This window comes from Triplophysa dalaica, chromosome 22 (assembly GCF_015846415.1).
Source record: "Triplophysa dalaica isolate WHDGS20190420 chromosome 22, ASM1584641v1, whole genome shotgun sequence".
NCBI classification, from domain to species: domain Eukaryota; kingdom Metazoa; phylum Chordata; class Actinopteri; order Cypriniformes; family Nemacheilidae; genus Triplophysa; species Triplophysa dalaica.
The window spans coordinates 19,403,031-19,415,952 of NC_079563.1; the positions used below are offsets into that span (position 1 = coordinate 19,403,031).

The window sequence follows — 12,922 nt, forward strand, 5'->3', positions numbered from 1 at the left end:
CAATCCCAGCAGCACCAGACTGATGTCTATATGAGCTGGCTGGACTTTTACGTCCTTCCCTATACCAAAAATGTAATTAATTCACTTGTGATGCTAACAGTTTACGTCTGACAAACATGACAATGCGGTATTAGTATGTTTTTACGGTTACAACAACTTTATATTGGAATCCATTGTGTAATCTAAACTAAGCAAAGAAAGAAAAAACATAAAATCACATAACACTTACGTTGTGACATGTTGAATTCCAGTTTCACAAATGATTGAAGATCACACAAAAATAGATTTCACGTTTCTCCAGCCCTTTGGACAGGACAGATCCTGAGTAATGAAAGTGAAAATCAATGTGTCTTAAGTGCAGGAGAAAATGGGCTTGGTCAAATGATTACTGCTCTGTTTGTCTTCATTGTTGCTACACGGTAAAACATTGTGTGTTGACTCAAAATATACGTGCACCATTTTGGCATCATGGTTTTTAAGTAAATTCAACTTGAAGAGATTTTAAGTCAAAATAGCAAGAAAATCTTTGTTTTTGCGTTTACACAATTGCACGAGTTCACTTGACGTTTACTTAATAAATGATGTAGCACGAATTCAATCAACTTGCAGTGCTCATGTAGGCTGTACTTAAATCTTTAATCAATTTATTCTCATGTTCATATAGCATAGTGAAGTATATTATTATAACAAATAGTATTTAAGTAATTGATGACTGCTTTGATGTCAGTCATTGAATGATTCTAAACAGAAGCACACAACATACTGCATTGATGTGCGTCTTCATGAAACTGAGGCAGCAATAAGATTTAGCAAGGTATACGCTTACCAAAGCAAACACAGATCACCTACAAAACAAAACAACATCAATATTACTAAATACAACTTAAATCTCTTAATACACCTTATTAACAGTTATATAAATGCCCCAAAAGTACTTATTATTTGAAAAAAGCATGAATAATCAAATTGTTCAGGCACAAGGGCTTCTGGGTATTCCTCACAGCATTTATACTGGTTATATTAGATTCATTACTCCGGAAATGTATGTTATGTTTACTTAATTTTAACTGTAGTTTGCACTTCTACAAATTTTCTATTTACTTTATGCATATTCCTGCGATTTTCTTGTCATTTATATTTTGGAGTTGCATGAACAAAGTATTTTAAGTTAAGCAGAAAATGTCATAAATTTGTATTTCTTTAGTAGAAGCTGCTTAACGTAATACAACATGGTTGTTGAGACAACAAATCCCTTTATAGAGTGTAGGTTCAATGGATCCTCCACTGGATTTGTCCATTTTCAATATAAAACAGCAGGCAAGAAAAACTCTTCTTTTGTTAATCTTGTTATTTTATTTATTTATTTTATTGGCAATAACAGATGTTCGCACAAGGAAAATCAACATAATAATCTTCATGCTTATTGGACCACCACTTCACACACTTTAGTAATGACTGAAGGTAAAAATATGAGAAATGTTCAATCATAACAGCTTTTTTATTCGCACCCTTTTTCACTTAAGATGAGATTTATTCTCTCATGGTGGTTTTCGAAGTGTTCAATAATGGTGTGTTAAAACATTCTTTGCCATTAAATGTAATAATCAGGTCTGGAAACTAACGTACGAACAACGTTCCTAGACAAAAGCAGAATATCTCAATAAATATTTGAAGCGGACATTGGCACACAAGCGTTGATTTGAATTGACCTGATCCTTGAGATTTCAATCTAAATTATAAAGAAACTATCACCCGGACTTTAATATGAGATACATAAAAGATAAGCTTAATCTTTATTTCCTCATTACAGTTATTGTTAGCAACAACAGCTCAAGTACAAAGCATCTTTTTCCCCACAGTTCATTTTTATAATTTAACTCAATTTAATTAATTTCATCTTAAACCTGTGGCACTAAACAATACAGTTCTGTTGCAGTGTATTACTGTGACCTGGATCCAAAATGAGATCCTTTTGTCAAAAATCATGTATGTTTATTTTGCATCCTAATTAAAAGCAGTCAAACTGCAAAACATACAGCTAACTAACACAATAAAAGACGACAACATAATAAAAAAACTTCCTTGTGAATCTGTACTTTGTCTATGGTGTGTCAGCGTTAATAAGTGACTTGTTAGTGTATCAAGAATATAAAATGGAATATGTGGTAAATGCCAGGCAACACAAAGTGATAAACCGTAACTAATAAAAAACACATCAGATTGCTTCGGATAAAAACATCTTTAAAACGAATCACTGTCTCTTTAATAGACAGTCCTAAAACATCATTCTGCACTGTTTCCCGATAGCGCTGAAAGCAATAAGAAACTATCACACGAAAGCATCATGACGCCATCATAAAACTTATATAGATCTGCTGACATTTGGCTGACTTAAGTTTAAGGTAAGGTGACTCAAAAAAGACGTTCAGTACTTTGTAAACGTTTGTGTTATGAATTGCAGGGTGGAAGAACCCAAGTGCAGGCAGGTATGGATGGAGGGGTTTTAATCGGGTTTATTGACGGACACAAACAGAATCAAAACAAACACCCACGAGGGGGAAACAAGGACAGGGCTAAATAATACTATAATGACAACTAAAACAAAGCTCGACACAACGTCACACTAAAACAGACAATGTAAGGTCCAAATACTGTTTTACAGGAAAGGAACGACAAGACTGAGGCACAGTACAAAACGAACAAGCACAGGATAATGAAACATGAGGACTATTTAAAGGGGAAACAGACAAAGGATAATTAATAGGGACCAGGTGACAGGGATTAAACACTCAGGGAAAGTTAACAAGGAAACAAGATGGCGGGAAACACAGACGAGACATGAGAAAGCACATGGCCAGCCAATATGTCCTTCTCACTCAAAACCCCAAAGGCTATGCCATGACTCCGCTGCAAAAACAAGAATAAACATGACATGATAGCGGAATCATGACAATTTGATTCGGTCTTAGAAGCAGACTCTTGCTGAAAAGCATTATTGCTCCTCCTCAGTTCTATGTGTGTATTAAGCTTTTTCTGTTTCAATGTCTTGTCATATATTTAAACTAAACTCAATTATACAATCAACTCAAACAAAAAACTTAACCCAACACAACACGTGTGATTACCCCAACAGTTTATAAATCTCTAGTTGTGTGTAGTTTGATACATGGGATAATTTGTAAACTTTTTAATAACTAATTCGTTTTTTACCATGTTGCAGTGTTATAACAGATTAAGAGAACACATCAAAAGGACAATTGTGAAAGGAATGCATTTGATAGTCTTGTTTAAGAATGTTCAACATCTTTAATTGTAATTTAATTGTGAAGAAAATATTATAGATCACTCCAGTATAAGTTTCAGTGAGAGATTACAAGATAGATTGATGTTACAACACTTCTGATATTATTTGTCTGCCTTTGTGCTCAAGTGAAAGTAAAAGCCAGTTTAGCACACATGCAGTAAATATTGCAGGGGTGTGGATTATACACACACACACACGCGCGCACACACGAACGCTTGTTGAATAGCGCAGTCATCTAGATGGAATAATACAGTTGAGGTGACGTGTTGGGGAAGACAGCATGTCGAAGTGTCTAAAGTGTCTGTTTCCCTGCTGCAATTCTTCAGCAATGGAACAAAGTGAGTTAACTGACTGCTTTTAAGGTTTTAAACTAAAACAGTTGTTGCAGAAAATATGTTGAAATCCCTAAATTCAGTGTGTCTTTGTGTGTGTTTTTGTGTTTGTGTGTGTCTTTAGCAAAGACAAATGCTAAGATGATTTATTGTCTATGAAGTTTCTGTTGAGAAAATCTGTTAATAATATTATGATTTACTTCTGAATATTTCAATTTAAATTCTGCTGTTTATAGTGTAGACACACTTGCAATAACCTGGTTAAAGCTCGGTTTTGTTCAGTAATTCTGTAATTCAGAAAAAATGATTTTGTTCATATTTATTTATGAAATAAACGTTTTGTTTGATTCACTCGTAAACTTTCATTTTCAAATTTTGCTTTGTTTCTTACAGCGGAAATTTCTTTATCAAGTAGAAGTAAGTTAAATGATTGCTTTCACGCTCTCTGATCAACCACAATCTCATCGCTTAATTCACTTTTACATTCAAAAAATAAAAAAATAATAATACATGATTTTTATACAGTATGTTAAAAATACTAATTTTTCAACTAAAAAATACTAATTTTTCAACTAAAAAGTAAAAAAATTTCAAATAAACAAAAAAATCTAATTTTTCAAATTATTTTTTTATAAAAAAATGTCAAATGGTGTTGTGTTTGATATTGTAGAAACGCCACTCCGCATTGTTATGATTGGAAAAACTGGAGTTGGGAAAAGCGCAGTTGGAAACACCATTCTTGGAAAAGAAATGTTTAAATCAGCCCCTTCTGCAAACTCTATTACCAGTGAATGCAAAAAAGAAAAGGTTTACGACAAAAGAGACATTTATGTGATAGACACCCCTGGAGTTTTGGATACCAGCCTATCAAAAGATCACATCAAAAGAGAAATCGTGAGATGCATTCAGGTGTCAGCACCAGGTCCTCACACGTTTTTGCTGGTGATACAAATCGGCCGTTTCACAACCGAGGAGAAAAATTCTGTCCGAGCCCTTCAAGAGCTCTTTGGAGAAGAAGCTTCTAAGTACATGATACTGGTCTTCACTCATGGAGATCAGCTCAGAGGTCAGTCAATACAAGACTATGTGAGAAGTGGTCATGAAGACCTCCGTAGAGTCATCCAGAGCTGTGGGAGTAGATATGTTGTTTTTGACAACACTAACATCAGAAATCGATCTCAGGTGAAAATATTAATCGACAAGATAGATGAGATGGTGGCAGCCAATGGAGGAGAATGCTTTACTCAGGAAATGTATGAAGAAGCTGAAGAACTCATTCAACAAAAGAATCATGTGAGAGAAATAGCAGAGCTTCTGGAGTATGAATTTAGCTTCCTTGATGACCTTGATAAAAAAATGGCTCTTTTCCAAAAAATATTGCTTGGGGAAATGTACTATAATTCGGCATTTGATGGTCAGATGTCATGATCTTTTTTTTTACATTTAAAATTCATCATGTGGAAAAAGCATTCATGAAAAATCTTACTTCAATGAGTTGCTCCTAGTGACAAAATTCTAAGAAATTTCTTTGAATCGTAGGTGTTCCCCCTTAAAATGACAGAAAAGATCCTTGTAAAGGAAAAAGTTATTCATAAAGCTCCTTAACCCTTAAAAGAGCTCTTATGGTCTAAAATTTTAGGAGTATCGAGGAGGACTTTTAAGAGGCTTTAGAGTTTCTTTAGCAGCAGAGAAATTGCAACACCTGCGCCCTGCATTTCCACCATTTTGGAGTGCAAGCGACTCTGCTTTCTGCTGTGGCGATGGCAATATCAGCTGCTTTGTTTAAAAAATAAAACGTTATAGCTGAAATTCAACCTGAATGATGATAAAACATGACAACAAAAGCCTTGGCTCGCTAGATACCTTGTCACACATCAAGCATTTTCGCCTCAAAATGGCAGCCGCGCTGTTTTCTCTCAAAAAAGCACCAGAGTGGCGCCTCGGAGTATCTACAGTATACTCTTTGGGGAAACGACAACACAGGAAGCGCCATTTTTCGTTCAAAGATTGCTTAATTGCGTGAGAATGACGTCGATCGCTATCTTCCGGCATACACCCAACCTACCTGATGTCAGTGGAAACACAAAGCCTGATAATGTTTACCCGTAACGAATCGACCATACTGTACTGTACCCAACGGTACTGCTCAGTGGAAACGAGGCATTAGAGATCTCGACATAACTCCAGAAATAGAAGTAATCTCAACAGTACATTAACATATTCGGTAACTGGACAAAATGTAAACTAGGCAGCAGAGATGATTTGCTTCGGTCTTAATATTCTGTATGTAAAGTGATCACATGATGGCACTAGCAATGCCAAGGTCATGGGTTCAATCCCAGGCGATTAAATATAGTCAGAAACAAATGTGTAAAACAAAGCAATGTTAGTTGCCTTTGGATGATAGCGTATACATAAATGTAAATATACAGTACATACACACAATGTGCGGTAAAACGGGAAAAATCACACCTTTAAGACCCATCCTTATAAAAAAAATATTTATTCTCGGGCAACCCAAAAGACTGTGTAGTACAAGGCAACGAGCTCAGCCCCGCCTCCTCATTAAGATCAAAGTTTTTGTCTTTTCTTCACTCAATGTTGCTCTCAGATTGGTCCTCAATTGCTTTTTAAGCTAAGACTCCTACATGGAAGATTTGAATCTAAATTAAGAGCTTTCTGAGAGGATCCTTAGAAGCTTTAAGAATAGGGTCCCAGATCCATATCCATGAGGAACTGTGACTGTTTTGGGGTCAATGTCTTTGGTTAACAATGAAAATTGTAAAAAGCGCTATGTAAATAAAGTTGAGTTGAGTTATAAAGAAAATATGATAGGATGTGCTTGGGTAACTTTTAGTAAATGTCATATGGCAGCGATTCCCAAATTTTCTCACTTGAGGGCCAACGTAGTCTAGCATAAACTTTGAAATGGAAATATGGGGAATAAAATATTTGTTCTCTTTAATTTAAGAGTTGCATTTCACTTTAATTGTCATTGTTTGATTGAAATATATATTTTACTTCAATACCAAAATACTATGTGGTAAAATATCAAAACCATTGTCATTGCCTGTCATTAATAGCAATAGTTAAAGTCCGGTTAATCTCTGTCAGTTGTGTACAAAGTACGTCTTGGTCACACATGATTTTACTCTAAACTCTGCATTGTGTACTGAAGTTCACATCAATTGCTTGTGATGTTTCATCATTTCTAAGTCACATGCTGAATCATTTAAACTGCTCAATAAATAAATGTAGGTGAAACTTCTTATTTTAATTGTAATATTGTTTAGAGAGTTACTTTCAATTAAAAGCATTTGACTTCAAAGAGTTGTGCATCCATGATCTCATTACTATCAGCTACATCTAGCCTACTTGTAAATGACAATCATCTTTGTCGTCTTCCTGTTTCTCTCTCTGAATTTCTCTCGAGTTCAATTTCGGTCTCATTTTTTTTATTACAGTGAACACTGTACACAACCATCTTGACTGTGTCATTTGTTTCGGTCGTTACGTCTTTCTTGTTTACCAACATTTTAAAACTAATTGTAAGTTTTAAATCTCCCTTACACGACTAGTAATTTGAAGTTAAATGAACACGAATGAGCCACCTGGTAAAATAGTTACAAATTCCCACTAGATTGTGTTGCAACGTGTCAGTGCCGTTAGCCCTGTATTTAGTGCGCACACATTTAGCACCAGTGCAATTTTTCAAGCACAAACCATTGAGACTAACAAAAAAAGAATTGCTTGGCAATTCCAGCACTTGACATTTTGCGTTATGGACGTGACATAAAAATGCTCAGAGAATAAATTTGTAACTCTTTATATTTTACTGAATCCATTTTGATAGAGTCTAAACATTAAATAAATGTCAGTCTATGAAAAAAATGATATTCAAAAAAAGGGAACTAAACGCTTTCCTGTAGCTCAGTGGTAAGAGCATTGTGTTAACAACGCAAGGTTGTGGGTTTGATCCCAGGGGATTGCAAATACCTATGTAAAATGTATAGGATAAAGCAATGTAAGTCGCTTTCAATAAAAGCGTCTGCCAAATGCATACATGTAAATGAGAACATGTGTTATGGATGTGACAAAAAAAGGACAAGGTTTTTGGGAGACGATATACTTCTGAATAAAATGCACAATCCTGAAGCAATAATACCCAATGAATGGAGAAGTGATGCCTCTTTATAGAATATCAAATAGTTACTTTATATTCATTTTCATGTGTCCATTTATGAGGAATATATAGTGTTATGGATGTGACAATCCTGAATATGGCTCTTACCTGACTATGAAGAATCATGCACTAAAAATAAAACGAATGCTTTTCAAATTTGAAGAGAGTCAAATGTTAAAATCTGTGCTGTTACCAGAGTAAAAACCGCTGGTAAAAACTTTTTTTGTAGTGAGGTTGACATTTTCACAGAATTGTCCAGCTGCATAATAACACACAACACCAGCTCAAACTTTCAAAGCATAAATTTCAGTCAGTTCTGTCAGTTATGTCACATGAGGTACCAGTCTTTGGTATTAGTGTATTTTTACGACTATGAGTAGTACATGAGCTTATTATCAGCCCGAACGGTGCATCCCTAATATAAAGCAAATATAAATGTCAATGAAACAATAAACATTGGCGGCAGATGAGGACTTGTGTTGTTTTGATCTATATTTGGGGGTTTGGGATGGGATCAGGAGGGTATTCCAGAAAGCAGGTTAATTTACCGTCAGCTAAACCCTAAACTGATGAACCAAACCTTGCTTACTCGAGGTTTGTTGGTTCCAGAACACGTTTGAAGGGAAAGTTTAATCAACCTCTCAAATGATACCCAGAGTTATCGCTCGCTCACAGGAACATCATGAAGACATTGGGTGCATCTCAATATGCCTCCTCATTCCTCGCTCCTTCATCCTCCATCCTTGAAATTGATCGAGCACAGCCATCTTTAAGCACATCTCAATGCCCTTATTGCACTGAGAGGATGAGATAAAAATATGCTTTTTTGTAAACATATACCTATTTCAAACGATATAGTTAATATTCATATAGTTATTATATTTATTAATATTTATGTAAAACATATATTTGACACACATTTGTGACCATTTTTTAGTATGTTTGCAATTTATTTCATTGTAGCGGATATATTAAATCTGCCTAAAGTATGTATTTAACTTTATTCTTTATATTTTCAATGTGTAATGTGTACAGTAATCATTAATTGACGACGCTTTGAAGTGACGCTAAAGGGAGCGAGGATATGTCATTTCACTTCTTTTAATCCCTCAGTCATTGCTTCTTATCCTTGTTCCCTTCACTCGCATCCTGAAGGGGCGGAGCTAAGATGCAAGGACTCGATACGAGGAAAGGAAACGAGGATTCACAAATTAGAATTGAGAAGCACCCACGATCAATGGATCACAGATTCTACGAGTCACTATGGAGAACTTAAGAAGCTTTAAGGTTTTCACTGTAAAACAACGTTTTAAATCAGGGGGGTTTCTCAAAAGATTTCAATCTGGAGTGCTTAGTTAAAAAATCATAAATATTGTGTAATTGAATTCATCGGTTTCTAAAACTATAAACTATTAAATATAAATATAGTTTAGATAAATGTAAGCTGCTATTTTCTACTTGGACATTTAAAATATATATGTATACTGTATATATGGATATCTCTGTTAGATTTTTTGAGATGTTTGTAACCATTATTTTACCATGTGTATAGTTTTCTACCAGGTTATTTTACATGTATTTAATTGTATTGCTGTATTGCTGTGTAGGCTGTTTGTTGAACCTCTAATTTGTTCCTTTAAAAAAATACTTTTATTTGGTTTCGTGAAAACTGACCATGGATTGAATCTGCTTTATTTTGAACAGTTGCTGATGTCCTCATATTAATGGAGACTTGTAGAAACTGCTTCAGTTGACAGAAAAAAAGTACTGTTTAACACTTCAGTACACAATAACTATATACTGTATGATAATTAATTTGCATAAGAGGATGAAGGTCTGCTGAGACAGAATGAAACGTTAGGCCTTCAGTTTCACTTGCAACATCTCATGTAATATATCCCTTTTAAATTAGAATTAGATTAGATTAGAACTTGTAACCTTTGAGTTTTAAATCTGGCTCTCTGACCATTAGGACACAACTATCCTTGACCAAACGCATCAAATATTGCATAAGAAGTGGACAAGAGTGCAAATATGCATTTGTTCTACAGTTATAATACTTCACTATTAACTTCCTTTAAGTGTTGGAAACTTTAACTTTATATTTGGAGATGTTTTAATAAACCTAACTCAAAGTATACAGTATTCAATATTAATACATACATTTTAACAATAACATCTTGCATTATTTTATTTAAAGATCATTTCGTTTTAAAAGGTTAAATAATAAAATGTTATTGCTGTTAATCTAAATTGTGATGGGTGAGATTGGAAATGTAATTGAAATATTGCTGTAAAATATTATACATAATCTGTGCTTCCACTCCCACTCGACGCTCATCAAAAGCAAGGATACAAAACAGCAAATAAGTTATCAGCAAATAAGCCCTTAAACTTCCAAACCAGAACCAAAGGCAGACCTTGTCACCTGAAGCTTAACCACACGTCACAGCAATGCCCGCAAGGCCATCGGCTCTCACAGGAGTATTTTTTATGCAAATTTCTAAAATTGATTTTCAGTTACTCACAATAGAAATGTCAGGAACGAGGAGGGAAGAACTCAATTGCAGGCAGCGGTGTGAAATAACTTACACTTTATTAACTGCAAACAAAAACCCACAATGGGGAATAAACAAGAACACAACAAACATATAAACACCAGGGCATAAAATAGGGAACCAAATCAAGAGGGGAACAGGTGAAGTAATTACCAATCAACAATGAGGAGACACCAGAGAGAGCACATGGCAAGCCAAATCAAACAATGCCTTGTCTGTCATGATCCTGCCACAAGACTAAGAAAAGCATGATCAAAAGAGGCAGAATCATGACAACAAATGTGAAAAACACTCATTTATTTGTTACTTTTTTCCCCCTTTGCAATCACAGTCATTTAACTCACTGTAAATATTCAAAGTGTGTAATTTAACTTTACGGATGCCAATAGGCATGTGCACCTTTGATCTAATATCTGCTCATTATGTATAAAAGTATACCTTTTGGTCATCTGGTGGATTTTTTTCTGAGTGTTTAAAGAGAATGAAAAACATCCTCAAGGCATGAAGGGAAAGATAAGACACTATGATCAGGGCTGGGTTTCCTCGTTCTTAAGATTATATCACTGCAACTCTTACGGTACAACATAGCGGTGAGAACGTTTCGGGAAAGCTAGCCCTGAATGTTGAAATTCCAGTTTCAAAATGGGAGAAGAAATATGTAAGGTATGTTGCTACAAATGAAAGTAAAAGGTTGTATTGTACATTTGCCCCAAAATAAAGCAGGGGCGTGGATGACACACACGATGGTACAATAATGCAGTGAAACTACAAATTCTGCAGCAGTTCAGGTACACGAATTGAAGGAAGGATGTGTTCGTGTCTGAGGCGTCTTTTCCCTTGCTGTTTTTCTTCAGCCGAAGAACATGGTGATTTCACATGGGGTTTTACTATAACCTAGTTAAAGCTTGGCATTGTTCAGTAATAATGTAATTCAGTAAAAATGTTCATATTTATTTTTAAACAAGAATCTATTACAACTCACTTGTACATCTTCCTTTAACTACAAATGTTGCTTTGTTTCATGCAGCGGACATTCCTTTATCAAAGAATAAAAGTAAGTTGAATGATTGCTTTCAAGGTTTATAAGATTTGAAATGTCATGGCTTAACTCTGTGAAATAAAGTGCTTTAAGGTAAAACTAAAAATGTGAAATGTTTAAATTGTGCTGTTGTGTTTGATATTGTAGCAACGCCGCTTCGTATAGTGCTGATTGGAAAAACTGGAGTTGGGAAAAGCGCAGTTGGAAACACCATTCTTGGAAAAAAAAGGTTTAAATCAGCCCCTTCTGCAAACTCTATTACCAGTGAATGCAAAAAAGAAAAGGTTTACGACCAAAGAGACATTTATGTGATAGACACCCCTGGAGTTCTGGACACCAGCCTATCAAAAGATCACATCAAAAGAGAAATCGTGAGATGCATTCAGGTGTCAGCACCAGGTCCTCACACGTTTCTGATTGTGATACAAATCGGCCGTTTCACAACCGAGGAGAAAAATTCTGTCCGAGCCCTTCAAGAGCTCTTTGGAAAAGAAGCTTCTAAGTACATGATAGTGGTCTTCACTCATGGAGATCAGCTCAAGGGTCAGTCAATACAAGACTATGTGAGAAATGGTCACGAAGACCTCCGTAGAGTCATCCAGAGCTGTGGGAGTAGATATGTTGTTTTTGACAACAATGACGTGACAAATCGATCTCAGGTGAAAATATTAATCGACAAGATAGATGAGATGGTGGCAGCCAATGGAGGAGAATGCTTTACTCAGGAAATGTATGAAGAAGCTGAAGAACTCATTCTACAACAGAAGATGGAGAGAGAAAGGGCCGAGCTTCTGGAGTATCAATTCAGATTTACTGAGAGCCTGGAGAGTAGAATCTTTGTGTTCCAACAAATACTGATTGAAGAGATTTACAATTCTCCATCGTGAAATTTACAAGTTTATACATTTGGACTTGGCAAGCTGCTCAGATAAACATCGCCTTCTCCTTGTGCCTCAACGCTAAATATCTTGTCTCTTTTCTTTCGTAATGTAAATGTAAAATGTTTCAAATCATTGTACTCTTGCCTCAAAATTGTGAAGTAAAATTTATCGTTGACTGAATAATTGTAAGTGAAACGTTATATTTTCATCCTAACATTTAAAAACTGTTGTTTTCATTAAAAGCACTTTACTCTGAAACAGTTGCTTTCATTTTTATTCTCATTGTTGTGTTCCTCTTCTCTCTTTGTCTTCGTCCCATTTTACTTCACCTGAGTGAATACCGGCCTGTGCCGGAACAGATAAAGAAGACTCATCCTGGTCTGATCTAGACTCATGTTGTTGTATACACAAAGGAAATTATTTATATTAAAAACAAACAATGGATATCAGAATACTTTGCAGTTGTTTAATGTGGAAGTCATAACAGCACATGATGTTTGTGTTTAGTCATGTACGTAATTGAGGTCTTCTTCCAAACGCAGACATTTTCATTAAAAAAGTTGAATCTTTCATTTCCGTGTCTGGTCACTCTTCAGGATAGGGGGCAATTCTCACTATTAACAAA

At 35.2% G+C, this 12,922-nt stretch overlaps 2 protein-coding genes across 2 annotated transcripts; both read left to right on the top strand.

Moving 5' to 3' along the window:
- The first annotated feature begins 4,275 nt into the window (after positions 1-4,275).
- Positions 4,276-5,064, top strand: zgc:113625 (uncharacterized protein LOC553227 homolog). The gene has a single exon (XM_056736083.1). The coding sequence runs from the start codon at positions 4,276-4,278 to the stop codon at positions 5,062-5,064; it is 789 nt and encodes a 262-aa protein (XP_056592061.1).
- A 6,046-nt stretch (positions 5,065-11,110) lies between these two features.
- On the top strand, positions 11,111-12,439 carry LOC130411959 (GTPase IMAP family member 7-like). Its single transcript, XM_056736990.1, has 3 exons — positions 11,111-11,243; positions 11,405-11,431; positions 11,564-12,439. Exons 1-3 carry the CDS (start codon positions 11,186-11,188, stop codon positions 12,301-12,303), a joined length of 825 nt encoding a protein of 274 aa, XP_056592968.1. The 5' UTR covers positions 11,111-11,185; the 3' UTR covers positions 12,304-12,439.
- The last annotated feature ends 483 nt before the right edge of the window (positions 12,440-12,922 follow it).

Coding starts and splice junctions, on each gene's coding strand:
- zgc:113625 (XM_056736083.1), top strand. CDS start 4,276: ATGTCAAATGGTGTTGTGTTTGATATTGTAGAAACGCCACTCCGCATT.
- LOC130411959 (XM_056736990.1), top strand. CDS start 11,186: ATGTGTTCGTGTCTGAGGCGTCTTTTCCCTTGCTGTTTTTCTTCAGCC. Junction 11,244..11,404: donor TTCTTCAGCCGAAGAACATG/GTGATTTCACAT, acceptor TGTTTCATGCAG/CGGACATTCCTTTATCAAAG. Junction 11,432..11,563: donor TCCTTTATCAAAGAATAAAA/GTAAGTTGAATG, acceptor TTGATATTGTAG/CAACGCCGCTTCGTATAGTG.